The following is a 19,346-nucleotide window of genomic DNA, read 5'->3' as shown; positions in this document are numbered from 1 at the left end:
CTAACAATGCAGCCTTCAGAGTCCACTTTCAGTGAATGTGTGGATAAACTCAGCAAAATGATTTACTTCATGTAGCTTGCTCAGCAGATCTAACTACTATTTTGCCAATTTATTTATGGTCCATATATGTCTCTCCAGCTAAATTTCTGATTCAGAAAAATTTCACCTGCTCTGTTATTCGCTGTACAACACAATATTCTTTGACAGTGAGAGCTGCTGTTCTTAACCATGCCTTTAGCATTTGTGAAATATGTGCAAATACAATGTAAGCCCCTGAACATGCAATTGTATCACACAGCCAACCACGGGCAACACTTTTTAAAAAGCTGAATATGCCCTCTCAGTCAGTCCTTTTAAGGTGTCTCAACTCAGTCCCTAAGAACTGAGTCACCTAAAACTGTTAAACCCATTAGGAAAGACAGGTCCCAAGAATAAATTTTTGCTGAATCAACTCCTGCCGAGATAAAGTATATGCCAGCAGTTGCTTCAATGACATATCTCTAGGGGCTTCAGGTACAGGGCCAAATGCTCGTTAACAGGAAAACTTTGCATGGGATGAGGAGCTGCAGTGACGAAGAGTTGCAAGCGCTAATATCTGGCTGAAACAAACCTAGAAAGTTTGTGACAAAGATTAAAAAAAAAAAATCACAACAGCACTGCTGGCCCACAAACAGCATGCATTTGCAATCATGCATCTGTGTGCCATCAGTCTCTACGGAAGGGAAAGACTGCTGGGCTGAGCTCTCAATTTATACTTCTCAGTTGACTCTTATAATCCCACTTAGTGTTCTCAAGCTCAGTGAAGCTATTTTGGTAACCAAATTTGCACACCAGGTGGGTTTATCCAAGTTCCCATGGTCATAATAGTTTCATATGCTTCCTAATAATGATCTTGAAAATTATATAAGTACTAGTGTTTGTAAAGAGTCACCTTCAGCAAAATTAGTAGGCTACTTTCCTCTTGATAGAAAAAATATTTTAATAAAGTATCTAGTATGCTCCCATAAAAATGGGGAGAAAAACTATTGCAGAATACACACTTTTTGATGCTGACCTTAAGATGCTGCACTACACACAACTAAGAGGATCCTGGGTTGCAGAGAGCATAAAAGGTCCCAAAGGAGGAAGGGCCGTGACCAAGAGAAGTATCTTTCAGTTCTGCAACACCGAGACCCAGGATCAGGCGTTAATATTCATATTCCAGATTGTGATTAAAAAAGGGCTCTAGCTCCCTTGCAGGGGTGGCCCTCCCCGACCAGAGGTGCAGTGAACTGCTTCGCTTCCTTATTGAAATTCATTTCATCTAATTTACACTGCAGAAAGCAGTAGCGTAATGAAATATAGCAGAGAGCATTTCAGTAGTTTTATCCATCTCTGCTGCCCTGCTCTTGACCAATGTATAACCCTGGCCTTTTCTGCCCCTCGCAGGACTCCATCCTTTTCAACTTGAAGCTGCCTCAGGAACAATTTAAGTGCCTATAATATGGTAATCATTAAGATATTGCTATTAGATCACTCTTCAGAAATGTATTAAGAATGTGGCTACCTTCATTTGTGTAGCACACCAAAAATGTTCTAGTTTTGCTTAAGGTAGCCCATTGCCTTTCAAAATGACAATTTAAATAACCCCTTTCCCTCAGAACCAGAATAAAATATTTATAAGTACGATGTCATTTATTTGCAAGTGAATACAGGTAATGTCTGTTAAAAAGCAAAATCCATTAGACATTGGATAGTTTTGGTACTGTATGTAGTTTCCAAAAGGCAACAGATGTGAGGACGGGGGAAGGGGGGTTGATTTTGTCTTTTTAATATTCAACGTGGGTCTGTTCTCACTGGCTAATTAAATCAGCAGAGTGCAAACAATAAAAGAAAAAAAAATAAACTCAGCAAAGTGTTGCCTTTCTTCCCTAGAACAACCTCTCTGGTTCATCTCTACCTTGGAACTTATTCATTAAAAGACTTTACAATATCCCCTCCCAAAATGCTCATGAAATAAGATATATTTAGACCACTTCTTATTCAGGTGAAAACACTTTTCCTGTGGAATTTAAGATAAGTTAGTCTTTCCACTGTTAAGAGAAAATGGACTTGGAAAGAGCTTCTTTGTTTGAAACTACTGAAGAATCATGCTAAAAAAGCGCTATATTTAATAACAATATCAGATGTACAAATCAATCAGCCAAATGCTGCCCTAAAATGTATTTGTGCTTTCTTGGTAAAGCTAGTAGGTTTGCACGGGTGTGCTGAGTTATTTGATAAGTAATGAGATGTGTTAAGAACATTAAACAGTCATCTTCCAAGAACCTACTATATTATGTTTTTTTCTAGTCAGAAAAGTCTTTGTAGTGCATAAATACATGTAATATCAATTAAAACATTTTGATTTGTGGAATCAAAACGAAAGCGGTACATTTAGATTTGGTTTTGGAAGTATTTTAAATACTACTATCTACTTTTAGCCTTCTGTTAGTTATGACATATAGCACAATAGTAAAAATGAGCTGCAGATATGGACCAGAACTCCACCATGCTTGCACTGTACCGGAACAGAAAAGATGGTCCCAGCCCCAAGAACTATATAATAAATACAATAGCACACATCGTGAAGACAGCATTATGCGTAAGCATTAGTAGCTACCCAGCTTTATAAGCACAAAGTTCAGCAAAGGATCAAAATACCTACCTGCAAAATAAGACTGCATGCACTGAGCCCTGTGTTGCTTATTGCTTCCGACACTAGCTAGTTACATGCAAGTTTGGGCATGTACTTCTCCATATTACGTTTAAGCGAGAACACCATGGACATACCTGAAGATAAGGGACAACCGAGGGGTGCAGACCAATAAATAAGGGAGTTCATATCACAGTAAGATGGTGTTTGTCAGCAGCAGACAACCATTTCAGCCCACGTGTTGCCAAGTTTTTTGCAGGCATTCGAGCCAAGGAAAGGGTTATGGGATGTAACGTGTAAGTTTATGGGAAACTCCTCTCAAACACTCAGGATCAACATGGATGAAAACATGGAAGTGTGTGTTTGAAGATGTAACAAGTGAACATCAGAGACTAGGACGAAGTCTAGTCGTCCTAGTCTAGGACGACTGGATCCTGAAGATCCTGAAGAAGATCCTGAGCCTTTGCAGATACAGAATTCCCTGGAGCTCAATGCATTATTGGCCCAATTGTATAGCTACTGAGAGCTTCTCATAAAGCTCTAATAATTCATTAACCAGGCAAATGGTTAATGAATTATCCACAGCTGAACACAGTGATCTATTTAACCCCAATTTCAGTGTTTTACAGAGTTGTGTGCCCACTGCCAAAAGCTAACTGTATTTTAGTTACTTTCATTTAACTCTGCTACTGCTTAAACACACTCAGCACCAATATGTACTTTACGCCCTTAAAGCTTCTTTTTCACTTAACCAAACTAATGGCTGCAAACAAATAAAATATTTGCTCTGTACTGCAGCCAAAACAGGGTTTCTTCATGTAATCTAAATGATGAACAAACACCAGAGCACTGGAGATAAGGGCAGCACCTCAGACTTAGTGATGTCCCATCTTGTAGCATGTAACAGTAAAATACATATTATAAGGACCCTGAGCAGAACTGAGCCCACTACCGCTTAATTTAGCTGTATCTCAAATAAGCTGATCCAGCAAAGAGATTTCTGTTGATAGCTGTATGAGGGGGCATTTACCAGCACCCACTAACCTCTGGATTTTACCTGTTAATTTTCTGAAAGATACTTGTGTTACTTCCTAAGCCACAAGGTGTCACAGCGGCTCAACTGGTAGGATTCTTGTCAGTCCAGACACGCAGGTCGTGGCTTCAGGTTACATACCAGCGCTCACTCCGCTCTGTACTAGGAAGTCTGTGCTCCGCTGCATATGTGCAAGTGCAGCCCTTTGGATGAAACAATCAGTCAAGGTGTAACTTGGTTGCTTCAGGATGCTCTTGATGTGGGTGTTAAATAATCCTACAACACTGTCACAGAAAAGATGTACTTGGTGTGCTGGCATCTTGACCCATCTTTTTACTTTGCATTATTAACCCTGACAGAGTGTTAAGATGTACTGAAAAGAGCTGAGCTAATCATTCATATCAAATAATAAATATTATGAGTTCCACCTCTTTCTGCTCGGACTTGCTAGGAATTAATAATAATTTATTTGAATGCATTTATTATTCAAATTAAAGATACATTTTTGCTCATCTTTTATAACAAGCAGCTTGCTGTAAGCATGTAGTAGTCTATTAAGAATATAAGCTGTGATTGGTCATATGTCATGTGTTACTGCTGCTCATCCCTGACTGGAGAGAGCACAAATCTGAATTGGAGCTAGAGCTTAAGAAGAGAGGAAGCTTTGAATTTTTTTAAACAATTTCTTTCTTGTTAGATTCATCTAAAGTAACGCATGGCAAGCAGCGAGCTGTCCTACGGAAAAACATACAACTATATCATATTTACTGATCTATGGTTTTCCCATTGCCACCAGTCCTTGACATTAACTTGCTTTATATGCACACACCAGTCAGTCCTCACCGCACATCGATCACAGATTCTTCACTGGCATACTTAATTTCTGAGAGTCATGGCTCTACCTAGGTGCTTTTGGAAACTCAAAACAGGAAACATTGCCTTTTAACTCACCCCATATAAAATAAGCAGCTTCTTTCCAGAATGCCTAACAAATTGAAATTTGCATTCTTCAGTTATTTCTAAGAATAAAACTTCATTGATCAAAGCCTCACAGAAACGAAACACACACACAGAGTATGAGCACAGCCAAGGCACATTCGCTTTTAAACTCAAGTGAATATTCATGGAAATTCTGCCTGTAGTATTTGTTGCACTCATGTAATGAACCTTTACTCAGAGCGTTGGCTTTTCATGTCCCATTATTCATGCTGACACATTCATTTAAATGGACCTATGCTTTTTAACATAATCAGCGATGTGCACAGGTGTGGCCTTCAAAGAGTTACTAGCATAGTTTATGGGCATACTGTTCGTAAATACAAGCAGAACTCCAGTTACTGCAAAATGCCAAGTTTCCCACAAAACATATGGTAATTTTTGCTCTGTAAAATGGATAGAGGCACTATATAATACATAATTGCAGCACATTATATCTGAACTTCTAATTGCTTAAAATGATACTTCAAATCACATCAGCATTATTACCTAATTACCCTAAGGGTTAACTGATACTCTGGTGATTAAATCTAGGTAGAGGCGATAGAGCTACTGTATTGCCTTCATCCACTAAAGTAAGCGGTTGGGTTGCAAACGCACATACAGAATCTGTATGTGCGTTTTTAGCATTTTCCTATGGCAAAGAAGAGGGGTGGAGAAACATTGGCCAAGTACCAAAAGGAAGGAGGCTCCTGGAAGACACTGAACAACTTCAACCAGAAACATTTTCCTTTGCTCTCGAGTAATTATTTTACAGCAGTTCTTTTACTTAATGGTGTTTTCTAGTCACAATAGCATTGTTGTGATGTGAAATGGAGCAATATGGAAATGCTGGAAGCATAAAGGAAGACAGTGACACTGATCTGAAAATGCAACTTACTCTCAGAATACAGGGGGCTGAGGAAAACAGACACTCATAGCCTTATTCCACTGCTTTATAAGCCACATGTGAGACTTTTATAAAAACTGCTGAAAGAAAACCTGGCATGCTAGTTATGGGTCATTTCACACTGCCTTAGCTCAACTGTAAAATACCATCCTGGTTGCAAATCCAATGGCGAAGCAGGTTCCTGCCTGTGAAACTGGAGGGTACGCTATAGCAAAGAGAAGGTGATGCTTTGGAATACCAGTGCTGCTGACTTTCTTCCTGAGGCATCAAGTAAGGTGAGAGGGCTTAAGCTTAAACTGTAAAACTAAAAACTCACTCTCTTTACTTCCTCGTGTTCTGACGTTTCCCTTCTGTGAGACTACCGAAGTTAAAGATCTAGAATATTTAGTTTTGTATAATACGGTTATTAATGTTTCAGAAATCTCTCTGTATCCTGCTCTAAGACAGATGGCAAATCTTTCACTGATACAATGTTCTGCTAATGGCTGAAGTGAAAATACACAACTGGAACAAGAATCATAACATAGTACATGAAATATTATAAATATGCAATATATAAAAAGCCATATTTCTCTCAATCAGGTTGTACCGGAAAAAAAATGTTTCGGTACTTTAGAAAATAACGTAACCAAAAATTTAGTTAGAAAAGTAAGTGTTAGTTAGAAAAGTAAGTGTTTGAAAGAAAGAAGAGAGTCCACTGCACAGGTGATGTAGATGGCATACAGAAATACTCAAAAGACACCACGACAGTTGGTTCTTACATGTGTTTAATTCTTGAAGAAAGAGCATACTAGATCTGTAATTAGGTCTATTTTCCGATCTGCCCTAATAAAGGGTTTCCAAATATGACCAGTTTTATATACATACAGTGTTTTATTTGCCCTCAGAGTGCAACAGATAAGGTCATTTAACCAGCCCCTGCAATCCTTTTGGAGCATGAAGGATGCTGTAGTCTGCAACTAGCAGTTGTATAATGGATAGGATCAGGACAGATATTGAATCTGTTGTACGTGGGTGTCTAATCGCAAAACTATATCAAGAGATTAGCTTTCCCCCTTCCCTTTTTAAACTCACATATGCATATGGTACAGACAGATTTGAATTAATTTCTCTTCAGCTAACTACACTTGGCAAGCTGACTCTGCGGCTTGGAATTTGGAAGCATAGATACCACCAGGTATTTCAGATCCCACGTGATAGATAGCACAACTATGTTCTAATTTATCAGTTGCTTGGAAGGATGCAAAGCCACCGCTATTCAGTTTGCAGGTAACCAGGCAGCAGAGTTTAAGTGGATTTAGAAGCCTACACAAAGTTATGGCTTCACTGTGGCAGTTTTGAGCTTGTGAATCTACCCTGGCATCTACCTGGATGCGCGTGCTGACATCAGGAAGACCTTACTTATGGAAGAAGTCTCTTCTCATGCTTTCATTTAGGCTGCAGTTATCAAGAGCTATTCACAAAGCCCTTAGTTAGCTATGCTCAAGTCTCACGCTTCAAGTCTGTATGAAGGTGACAGGAATGCCAGCCTGGCCAGGAGGTCATCTTGACAACGGTTATAGGCAGCAAGGTGGGAGCGTGAGCCTCATGGAGAAGACAGCCTGCCCCTGTAAAATTTACTGCCTCTGCAAAGACTCTACACTACCAACACTCCTGAGTCCTCACGGGCTTACTTCAGGGTCGGTGATTTTTCACTAGGTCTGTAAGACATGTAAGTGCCAGAGTTGTCTCCAGAAACACCATTACTACCCTGAGGTTTATGGTCCTCAGGTAGTTCTAGTTGATCCCCAGAGTACTGTTTGGCAGAGATTAGTAATTTACAGCCTTTAGTTTAAATGGCCATGGCTGTCCACCAGCATGTAATGGAGATGGAAACAGTACTCTGACAACAAAATGCTTTCCTTTGGAAATGAATTCTGCCAGTAACCAAACCTAGTAACCAAACCTAGAGAGAACACACTGGGAAAAGGAATCACACAAGCCTAAGAAGACTGAAGCGAATGTTTCAGAGAAGTTTCTTTTGCTGCTATTTTTCCCTAATAAGTGAAATCACTGAGACCCGGTCAAGTGGCCCTGTCCTACCTAAGTCTTTTTTGGAGACTGCTAAGCACCAGCCATTCTGGGGCAACCTTGCCCCTGCCAGGGTCACCACTCTGAGGCTTCCAGAATGCAAAAAACACTTTTGAAAAGAGGACCGAGCAAAAATGAGGATACATTTTTGCCTGTTTATACAGTCCAGTGCAGGAAAGAAAGTTCTGCTTGCGGAGGAAGCAACCGAACAAAGTATCAGCACAGTTGGAATGCCTGTTTACTGCAGATATGCAACTTTTGGCAAAAGATACGAAAAAATACCATTAGAAGTGAGGAGTCCAGCTAAAGATATTGCAGAGAGTTTAGTAATCTACCCATACACTTCTGTAAACAAAGAAAGTGCATGTACCAAAAACAAATCATTTTTTAAATTTGATATACAATCCTAATGCAGACAAAACTTCAGCTGAAATAAGAGCGGTTATGATCTCTGTTTTGTTCCTTCTCACCATCCAGCAGCTTCTATTTTTGAGACTGGATCTGCATGGTAAATCTTTTTTATATCAGAGGAAGACTGAGTTTAATTTTTTTAAAGTGGATTTACACTTTGAAGAGTAAAGAATGAAAAAGAAAAAAGAAGAGGTAAAAAGGACTCTTTGTAGAAAACGAGCTAGAAAGGTTCACAGTAACTTACAGAGGAGATACATTCCTGCACTTTCACACTGAGTCTCCCTCTCCCCCCTCACCAGCCCTGGCCCTCCAAAGCTCCTCTTAGTTAAGCGTGCAGTTTGCATTCTACATTATAACTTCAGGAAAAAAAAGCAGCAAGACATCCCTGATTGTAAGCTAAGGATCAGCGTGGAAAGGAAGTAGAGTCTTTTTCTTTTTTCCAGCCTCATAAGAATTGTTAGTTTGTAGCAATTTTAATTGAAAACAGCTGCAACTGAAATTTTTTAAAAGGGATGAAAAAACTGTATGAAATAAAAGACAATCAGTATAAAGAGCCTTGAAATCATCCCAAAGTCAATGTCTAGCTAAACAAATTCAAACGTTTTCTTTTAAATTTGATCCTTTTAGTTTCAGCATCGCATGGTTTTAAAAGTAATATTTTAAAACACTTTATTCACGTTTCTAGATTTGTTAGTTATGAGTATATTTGAGGATAAAAGAATATTTATTCACATAAACTTTTGTTTCAAAATGTTTTTGTTTTCCTCCCAACAAAACAAACTCATTGGGCAAACTCAGACTTATGTACACAACATCAGAGATCTGTTTGTGATACTAAGTTGCTATGTGAACAAATGTGATGTCACAACATAGATTTTTATGACTAATATATTAAAAATGCATCAGGAAGAAGAAGAAAGATTATTTCATCAGATAGCAACATGAGGAAGTAAAATAAGAGATCTCCATTTAGCTGTAGAAATTTTCTTCTGCTTTGATTTGCTTTGCTTTAAATATTTGGTTGGGCAAGAATGTCTGTGTAAACTTCCAGTTCATTTAGTAGCTTTTAAAAAATCCTAACATCCCCTTTTATTTTCCTCTTAATTGTCTTTAAATTTTGTTTCATCATGAAATCTCTCCTTTTGTGAAATTTACTATACAGTTTAATAGGAGTTTAATATAATTTGATTAAGTTGATTATCTTTAAAATAAATATGCTACTAACCACCTTCTCTAGTCATCCTTGTAACACTGTATTCTGAGCCAGAAGGAAAGTTAAGCTTTGCATAAAAGGTGATGCAAAGCATTACCTCTTGTAGTAGAGATAAATATATAATCCTAGGTGAATTTAGTCTACTATGATACATATAAGTTCTAAAAATATAGGGGACTACATAAACAAGTGAAAGGCTTGATACATTTCTTTGATTATTGACAATAATGCATCCAACTTTAAACGGTCAGCAACTTTAACTGATCTTTCCACAGCAAGCACACTGTAATGCTAGTGAAAAAATAATTATACACGAGATCTAATCACCTTCTAAGTGTCAGCAACTTCAAATGATTAAAAATTATAACAAAAAAGGATTTGCAACATCAAAGACAAAAATAGTTCTTTTTTTTGCATGGAGTTTTATGAAGAGCAGAGATAAAGCAGCTAAGCTAATTTACCTATATTGTATATTTGCTGCGTAGAACTTCAGGAACTGCTGATTATGCCACAACAGGGTTGTTTTCTTGAATGTTAAAATAACATAGATATAAAAATATTAAAATATACTGAGTTTGAGTGAATAGTCAAGAAATCCTCAAAACTACACTTACACCAAGGAGACATTGACATTTTGGTTAATCAGACAGTTTAGTCAGCTATGATAGAGGTTAATAAGATTTATCTTTACATCTCCCAGCAATTATCAAACATTTAAATATTCATTTTGCTGCTTAAAACCAGGCTTGTTGATGTACTACAAAATCGCACTAGACACTCCCAAAGTATTATTAAGAAAGCATGTATTCATTTCCATTTAGAAAAAGCATTACAAGATTTGATTTCTTTGCACAACTTTTAAGGAAGTTAAGGTGTTCCTGTGCGCTAGTTAGTAACTCAGACTCCCTAATTTACTTTAGATCATATAAGAATTAGCTAGGTAGTGGATTTTTGCCAGCACTTACATCATAAAACCACCCCCTGCCTGGGTGTGATTGGAATTCTTCGCCTAAGACTGACCCTGAATTTAAAAAGGCAGTTTTAAGTTCTGCCTGAGGAGCCCAGAAAGTTATGAGAAGTTTGGAGAGCAAAAGTTTGCACATCTAGCATGGGTTAGAGTTGATAATTCGATACTTTCAGAACTACCATTTCTTCCTAAAGACAACAAGAACAGCAAAGATACACAGACTGTGTCTAAATGACCTTTATTTATCACTCTGTGCTTTGTCTGCTTAACACACGGGGCTCATCCTTCACAGAGACTATTATTTCTTTCCATCCAATGCTGGCACCAGAGTGGAAGTGGAGGATTCTCAAAGAGGGACCTGAAGTGCAGAACCATTCGAAGGACCTTTCTACCTCCCCAGCGTGCCATAGACTCTGCTGCTGGGGAAGCAGCAGGAATAAAGGCCTTTAATGGTTGACTCTCTAAGGGTGTCTCAACCAGCCCATTGCCTTTTTTTGGATCATTCTGACCTGTTTGCAGGCTCCTTAGAGCAGCAGTTACATGGATCCACTTCAAAGCTAGGCTCTGCAGATGGAGGAGAGAGAACAGACAGATGTGACATACAGAGACTCCTTTCATGGGCTCTTCATCCATTGTCTGTAAAACTAAACTAGATTGTGTTCATTTTGCTCTGCCTTGGAACTTCAACCACTGCAAGGGTTAGCGGAGAATTTGATGCTAGAAGATTACTAAGAATATTTTGATATTGACAAGAAAATCCCAAAGGCTTTCCAAGTATTCATTTGGGATGGGAGAATGAATAAGGGCTGCTAGTTCCCGTTTTTCAAGCGTCCTCACTTGCCCCTGGCTTTCTCCAGAAGTTAGATCCAGATGGAAGCTGACAACTTGCTACTCCCAAACTTTTGGAGAGTTTCTTTGTAATTCCTTTCCCCTTAAGCTGCTTTACTTGTGCTCACCTACCCCCTGGGGTTCACGATGTGCCAGCAGCCTCCTTCAGAGACCCGTGCCTATATTATTCCAAAAACTGCCTGAAAAGAAAAGTTCCTCCAGTGAGCCCGTATCAGCCAAAGCACAAGCACACTGCTCCCATGACACCCAGGGCTCCACTGGTCTTGATTCAAGAAATTCAGAGCCAGCCATACACGCTCCAGAAAGCTCAGCTACCAATCACAAACACGCTTGGAAGCGCACCAAAGAAAGGTGAAACTTCCACTCCCAACCTGCCCAAGGAGCTAGCCTCACTTTTCACAGGCTTGCCACATCTAGTCACTGCTAAGTGTCCCAGGAAACTAACTTTTTATTGAAGCGTTTTAACCACACTGTGAATGAGATGGTGTGAAGCTAGCTAGAAAACAAATTTCAACAGACAACACTGCTTACAGCACAGACCTCAGAAATTAAAAAACAAGAGAACAAGAATGTAAACAATGAACAATCACAAGGCAAAAGTATCTTTACTCTGAGCAAATGAAAAAAATGCTTGAATATAAGGCCTTCATTAACCAAGTGCTATCTGTCAAAGCAAAACGCTGCTGAAACCCATAGCAGTACTAGTGAGGACGAGTACGTTATCCCTTTTTGCTCCGAACAGTCAACGTGACAGGATGTGCACAGCAAAAAGTGCTACTGAATGTACTGAAGTCTAGCTCAGGGCACCTCAGCCATGCAAGAGGGGAAAGTTGTTTTACAGGTCCGTGAAAACCTTTTCCTAGTGTAACATTTTTAAAGGAGCTGTAATCGGAAGCTGGTCACACTAAAATATTTAAACTACTTTTAAAATAATATAGAAAAAGGCTAAATGGACACTTGCAGCTTTTCAGAGCAGCTTCCATATAAAATGCTGAAGGAGTCACTTAGTGACACATTTCTTCTGTGTACTTGAAAAAGCCAGTAATTATTACATTAGAATGCACAGGAATGTAAGGAAACATAGTTGCAAGACATGGACAAACAAGCAGTAACAAAAAACAAAACAAAACAAAATCTCTCTATCTAAATGTCAGTGATTATCAGCAATCAACAACGTGGGGCAAAACTGAGAAACAGTTACCATGACTTTGGGGGCAATGAGCTTCTTTGAGTTTCAGGTAGCATTAACTGCATTTAACAACTATTCAAGAATAATGTTTTAAGGAGAGGAGTGATAACAGTGTTAGAAAATCAGTTACCCTGTAGCAGTTAACCAATCAGAAAGCAGGTCACATCTTGTTAGCTGTATCATATACATTAAACGTCACAGATTCTGCATGGCTTAGCTGACAATTCAGGCATGTGTGTTTTATTTTATGATAACCTCATGTTCTCTTAAAGAATTACGATACAACAAACAGATCAATCTAAAATCCTTTACCATGCTTCATGACGCTATTTCAGCAGATATCTGCCTCTACACAAACGTATTAGTTATAAAAGATTAATACTTTTTAAAGTGTTTTCAGGACACCACTAGTGAACTACTGCGAAAAATTACAGCACCAAGAATGTTTGCTGCACAAACACAGACACATGGGCAGAATCGCAGCCTGATTCAGTCCACAGAGTCTTTCACTTTAACAGACCAAAAAGTGTGCTTTTTTTAACCATTTAAATATCCAGATGCAGCCTCCACTATTTTTTTAAGTGACAAAAGTACTCCCCTTTTGCATTTAGCATGTTCTTTGTGGTAGCTGATCTCGGTGTAAAATCCAGTCTGTATAAACCAGCTACAGATTATACAAAGCATAACCAACAGTGAATGTAGTTTGCGTTATTAGGTACTTTTGACAGCTATATAAAGTCATGTAGTGATCATCTCTCTTGCTAAAAGCAACTGTATTCTAAATGTAAACATGAATTTCTCTGTCGGTTGTTCTGAACATGTGTCCATTAAGTGCAGCCTAGGAATAAGTTTTTAAAACTCTGCTCCCGTTTTCTGTTGTCAGTCCTTTTCAATTTTAATGGGCTTACAAAACAAAACCAGATAACGGTTCCTCTCTCCCCCTAAATCTGTAGCGTTTCCGAATTAGTTTTGTGCAAATGCTCCAGCAATACCTTGCAACATTATAGCTGCAAATGCCAGCAGGACAGATTCTGAGCAAACAGCACCCTGAGGCACAGAAATCTCCTCAGAACAGCATTATAATCAATCCTGAAGTGCTGTACTGTAATTTCAAGATTTCAGCCTAAGCTGGTATCTACTCAGAGAGTTGCTCTGCATGGAAACATAATGAGGGATTACCCAATTAAAGTACTAAATTAATTAGGGTTCATGCCTGTATATACTGTACTGTCTAATGGGACGCTTCAGACGGAATTCAGGCTGAAACCTATCACAGTCCATGCACAGTAAAACAAGGCTGAGGGACTTACCTCTGTACGCGACTGCAGCCTCTTGTTCATCTCATATATTCGGTACTCTGGTTGCACCATGTATGGTGTGTGTCTCCTATAAAATGGGCCAAAAGGAGAAGAATAGAAAGGGTCATGTGGTGTGCTGGACATCTTGCCTGCTTGCAGAGAATCAAGCTACACAGAGTATCATCAACATCCATACAGAGCACATGGGCTGTGTGTTCTTCACAGTACAAAGTAGCAGCACGCACACACACACACATACAGGCTGAACACACTGGCTGGGAACTGCTGTGGGAGCCCTCTATAGCAAGAGACGGAGAGGGGGGGGAGAGAGGGAGAGAGCATGAGAGGGAGAGAGAGAGAGAGAGAGAGGGAGAGGGAGAGAGAGAGCACAAGCTCCAGAGAGAGAGAGAGAGACTGGATAGCTTCAGGCACCACTGCTCGTTTTTAAAGAAGCAGTTTCTGAAGGGGTCATTTCCTGTCCACACTGTAGACTAGTTCAAAAATATAATTTTCCTCCCAGTCTGACAGAGGTCTAAGGTTTGGTTTTAATTTTTCCCAGCCAGGACCCCTTAGGAACCTGGCAGCAAGGCTTGTTAGCATATAGGTGGTTTAAAAGCTGCCTGAGCCAATCACCCTCTAAGAAGAGCACACTTGTGTAATAGCAGAAATGTGATTACTACAAAATACATAAACACAGGCCACAACAATGCCCTGCATTTGGAGCTGGTGATTCACCTCTCTGAGATGATTTCTTTCAGTGGAGATCTGGCAGTTCAAAGTGTTTGTGTTTATCTACAGTGGCTTCCACAGCCCATTACACTTCTGTACATTTTTTTGGTGTGTGTGTGTGTGTGTGGTGGTTTTTTTTTGTTGTTTTTTTTTTTACATTTCAAATCAACAGTTAGAGGGCTGCAGGGAGGTTGGGCTCCCTGTTTCAGCAGAGACTAAAATCACTGGGGACAGAGAATTCGTACAAAGAAATAATCTCAATACCACACTTCACACAATGGAGAACAGTCAAATGCTAATAACATAAACCGCCCAGAAAAATATAAAACACAAAGAACGGGGTGGGAAAACTAGCCCAAATAACTGCCAAAAATTCTGGTAGGCACTGATTATAAATAACCACATGAATAATTTTAAAATCCGCTATCCAGCTGAAAGGTAGGGGTAGCCAGGTAGGAGGCTGGTTCGTATTTTCAGGACCATTCAAGCGCACAAATCTTGGAGCAGTCAGAGTACATTAGAAATGAAAGAAATCCCAAACTGGAAGGGGGGGGGGGGCTCAGCCTGGGGGAGGGGAGGGGGCGAGGGAGCAGAATCACCCCGCGGAGGTGAAGGATGAACTTTAGCTACTGAATTGTACTTCCAAGAAAGTCCTGGAAACGCCTATCACGTGGACCAAAAAAAAAAAAAAGTGCTTAAAATATAGAGAAAACAAAATGGGCTCATGTGCTGCAGGGGAAAGTGCAAGGTTTGAGAAGGGGAGCCCTCCAACCGCCTGCAAGAAAAGCCTCTGAAACAAACGTTGTGTCTTTATACACAACTGTAATGCTGAATAAATGCAAAAACAACAATAAACAGCGCTGAATTAACCTCTCATGTAAATTCATTCAAGCAAATGGAACCACTCTGGGAATAGATACAGTTAACTAATATGATTAAGAGAATAACAGTCGGACTGTTTTCAGCAGTTTTCAGCCAGCATGCTTTATGTGATCACTGTAGGACTGCCCAGTTCACAGATGGGGAAATCAAGGCACAAACAAGGTTTAATTTTCTAATTTTATGCAATAACCCTGGAAAATATTTGAGCATTATATAGCTTTAGCCGCTATCAGAAAATTAACTCATAACCAAGTGAATGTAGGAATATTTCAAGATAAATTTGCAAATTTCCTGTTTTGGAAAGGAATCTTCCATATTTGGCTAAATTTGGAAAATCAGAGCTCTCTTTCAGGATAAATTATAAAAGTCCACCACTTCATTCTGCTGACTAGTGATCGGGGGCACAGTTTGCTCCGCAGCACCAGTCATTGTTTAGCAAAACTATTTCCATATACTTTTGCGGAATTAACAGTTTCCGTACCAAGAGATGCATTGAGCTGTTTATAATATAGACTTCCCTCAGCCTCTGTCCCTAAACAGAGCCAGCAGATAATACATGCGGTATTTTACTTCTCTCTTTTAATGTTCCCTAGCCATGTAGCAAAGCTATACTCTTCATATATGCTGAGTTTAATAAATAGTATGTACAACCTATGATTCAGTAGGGCTGCAATGACCATGACAGTACTCTGCCAAGGCTCAGCGGCTGCGGGAGACCTCTGTTAACATGGATACACACCTAAGCGAAAGCTTCACTAGGTCTGTCTGCCTAGTGTCGCAAGGCTGCCTTAAGGCCTAAAACCAAAACGACCAGAAAAACTACAGTTACAGCACTGATGTATACGTTTTTATTTCTATGACTGAAGTACTACCTACTTAAGTGTCTGTCAACAACAAAAAAAAAATCAACCCATCAAATTGAAGATTTTCTTCTGTTTGCCAAGCAAACCTAAAGTAAAATATGTTTATACAAGAAGGGATGTATTGCCTTCTGTAATTAAAATGGTGGAATTTTACCCGGCTGGAAAACTGTATCTGTTTTAAGGACTTTTTGACCAGGGTAAAATTCACTGTTTTAAGAAGTTAAATCAGGCATTAAAATTTATTTTCTCCATTTGGCTTATTGAGGGCAGAGAGGAGAGAAGAGGTTGCTTTATAAATAAATAAATAATGATAAAAAAACAAAAAACAAAGTACTGAAAGTGAATGAGAATCATGATTTGCTTCCCGGCGGACCCCAGAATCGTCCCCCTCACTCCCGCCTACAGATCGAGCGTGAAGCAAAACTACGCAGCACTATGTTACTAACTCCCAGAGAGGAAGTGACAAACGCTAGCGCACCCATAGCCCACGAGCAAGAACTCGGCCCCAGGGCAGGGACCGGCTAGTTACAGGCCCCAGCAGCGCTCCCTGTTGCCTGTCATCATCTGCGCTAGCGTGATGCGCAGAACGGTAAAACAGAAGACAGAATCAAAGGAAAAACAAAGTTACAGGGATAGGGACAGTGTCATTTCGATTCCCGCTTGGATGTGCCGTTTCTAAAGTTGTGGCTGCTGTCCGGCAGTGACAGTTAGGGGGCGCGCAGCTCGCCCCGCGCTGCCCTCGCCCGCCGAAGCAACGGCGACGAAACAGCTACTGAAAGCAGGGCCGCGGTCAAAGGCAAGCAGCTTTAAACATGTGTTTAAGACAACCAATATATTCCTTAATCTGGAAAAGGGGTTTAGGGAGAGCAGGAGAAAAAAGAGGCAGAGGGAAACAAGAGGAAGAGACTAGTCAGTATTCCCAAATCTGAAAATGAACGCGTCTGTGCGTCTGCCTGCGTGTGGCTACAAACACGCGAGAAAGACGGTGCGTGCGGGCTGCTTTCACCCAGATACTCATACACCCACCTGCACGTATCTGCACGTCTCGAAGCGGAGATCCTTACCCCACTTGTGAGAGCCCAGAAATGAGAGCGCTCCCGACCCTGTTACCACCTCCCGAAACTGCCACCCCGTTTAAGTTGCCTCAGCCCCGCCGACGCCCCAGGCGCGACGCGCGGGGCCCGGACCGGCGCACAGCGGAGCAGCGAGGCGCTGGGGCACGGGCACGCGACTGCCCCGCAGGGCACCGCGGCGGGAAGCAGAAGGGGACCGCCAGACCTGGCCGGTGGAGGCACAGGCACACGCGTCGCGTCTCTCTGGCAGGGCGCTAACCGCAGGGGCCTCGGCACCCCCCGGGAGCCACCAGACATGGTGCAAGGAGCTGGCTGATGTCTGCGTGCCGTGTTGCCCTCTCCTGGGCACAGACAGAAGGATCCTCGCCAAGTCAAGGGCTTCGCTCTGACAGCGCCGCATGAAGATTTCCCTTCGTTTCAAGGAGAAGCCTGGATTTTTCAGAGGAGCAGGGTCCGGGTCCCGTCCCCTTTGCGCCCGCCAGTGTGAAACCCGCAGCGCTTACAGGGAGCCAAGACGTGCTACGACAGAAAGAACTGTCCAAACGGCCAAAAACAAGGGCGACCGCTTTCTTGGGGACGCAAGCGGGGAGCGCTCTCACGTAGGCTCTGGCGCCGCCTTCCAGTAGCGACTACGGCGAGGAGGCCGGGGAGCTGCTTTCCTCCCTGCCCGGCACAACGCGCTCCCGCACGACCACGGCGGCAGCCGCACGCGCGGCCACGCCGGCCTCCGCGCGGCCCGCGCCTGCCCCACCGCCTCGCCTCGCCGGCCGCCGGAGCGGTGACCAAGAGCAGCCAAACGCAGCCCTGCAAAAAGTGCTATACGCACGGGTCCCCGCTTGGCAAAGCTGGCCATCGAAGCCGCTCCGAAGGCTGCGCTGTTTTTAATAACCACTCGATAATAATCATACGGCAAAGAGACACAGCTGTAAATAGGTGTAATTGCTGCGTGTGTGCCCGGTACGCGGTGACTGTTCAGTCTGTGTCAGTAAGTCAGGTTTATAGGGATCCATTTAAGGTGGTTTGTAGCTCTTGAAGAGGCAGGAAAGGGAAGAGCCTGGTCTTACTTAGTAGTTAAAGGTACACAGCAAATGAAGAGCCAGTAACCAGAGGAAATGAGATTTATTGGGAATACTCAAGTAACCCTGAATTTCTATAAAACATTAACCAAAGCTACCTGTTTAGACTGTCCTTTGGTTATACAAAACCCTCCGGTTTGCCAATAAAATGACAGATCGCATTAAATATTTTTTGATCAAGTGACCTTAGGTAAAAGAACAAAGCTGTTCATACGTGACATTGAGTTTTGTGAATAAATGAAATTTGCTTATGAAAAGTTGGGATGGTCAGTGAAAAAATATCAAGAGTACCTCATCATATATCATACGTGTCCTATCGCTGAGGTCAAACACGGAATTGTGAATGATTTCAGAACTGAGTACTGCCATTAATTTCTCAGCCACAGAGTACAGCGTATCAGATGCGTACAATTTATAAGAAATCCAGAAGCTGTGATTTGTTTGCATTAAATATTAATCTATTGAAATAAGAAACATATGCAGGAAAACATTGTCTATTCACAGACAATTTGTGGATAGAAAACTAAATAAATTTGTTGAATACATTGTTAAAAATATTTGCCTGGCTCAGTATATGCTTCTAGGCTTTTTTCATGTAGACTGCTCTTTTTTTTTGGTCACGATTAATATTCTCTTCTGACATTAATAAATGACACGATTATTTTTAGCAGAAAGGTTTTTCCCTAAGTACAGTCCACCAAAAGTAATGTGTTTAGAGTGCAGCAAGAACAGTTCACACCTTTTTAAATGTTTCAGCGTTATGCTTTACATAAATTACACATAATAATAATTCTTTGCATAGGACGATTCTAAGTCTTTTTTTCACCTATTTAATGATAATAAATTTGTTCTTTTAAGAGATAGAGCTGTAGATACACACCAGTGTTGCTAGAAGTGCTTCTAAACAGATGATAGCACAAAAGGGCTTTAAAATATGTTTTTAGTTCCCCAGCGTACACGAGGTCTTTGTCCGTAACCAAAAAGGATTTTACATTTTGTCTAGGAACTTTATGAACGCTCAGCTGAATGCAGCCCTTGAGGAGCCTGCCGAGCTCTGAGCGAGCCGTCTGTCTGCTTCACGCACCCAGTGCATGTGTAGCAACCTACAGCAGGTAGGGCGGGGGAGGAAAACAG

General features: G+C 40.9%; 1 protein-coding gene across 11 annotated transcripts in view; it reads right to left on the bottom strand.

Annotated features, from left to right (window-relative positions):
- The window catches only part of LDB2 (LIM domain binding 2), a 214,721-nt gene extending 200,555 nt beyond the window's left edge, over positions 1-14,166 (bottom strand). For all 11 annotated transcript variants that reach the window (XM_068943319.1, XM_009673303.2, XM_009673296.2 and 8 more), the window contains exon 1: positions 13,602-14,166. In XM_068943319.1, coding sequence (XP_068799420.1) covers positions 13,602-13,733 — 132 coding nt within the window. In that variant the 5' untranslated portion in view covers positions 13,734-14,166. The remainder of the gene's footprint in view (positions 1-13,601) is intronic.
- Between the last annotated feature and the right edge of the window lie 5,180 nt (positions 14,167-19,346).

The sequence above is a fragment of the Struthio camelus genome, chromosome 4 (assembly GCF_040807025.1).
Source record: "Struthio camelus isolate bStrCam1 chromosome 4, bStrCam1.hap1, whole genome shotgun sequence".
In the NCBI taxonomy this organism is placed as follows: domain Eukaryota; kingdom Metazoa; phylum Chordata; class Aves; order Struthioniformes; family Struthionidae; genus Struthio; species Struthio camelus.
This window is presented reverse-complemented; position numbering and strand designations above follow the sequence as displayed.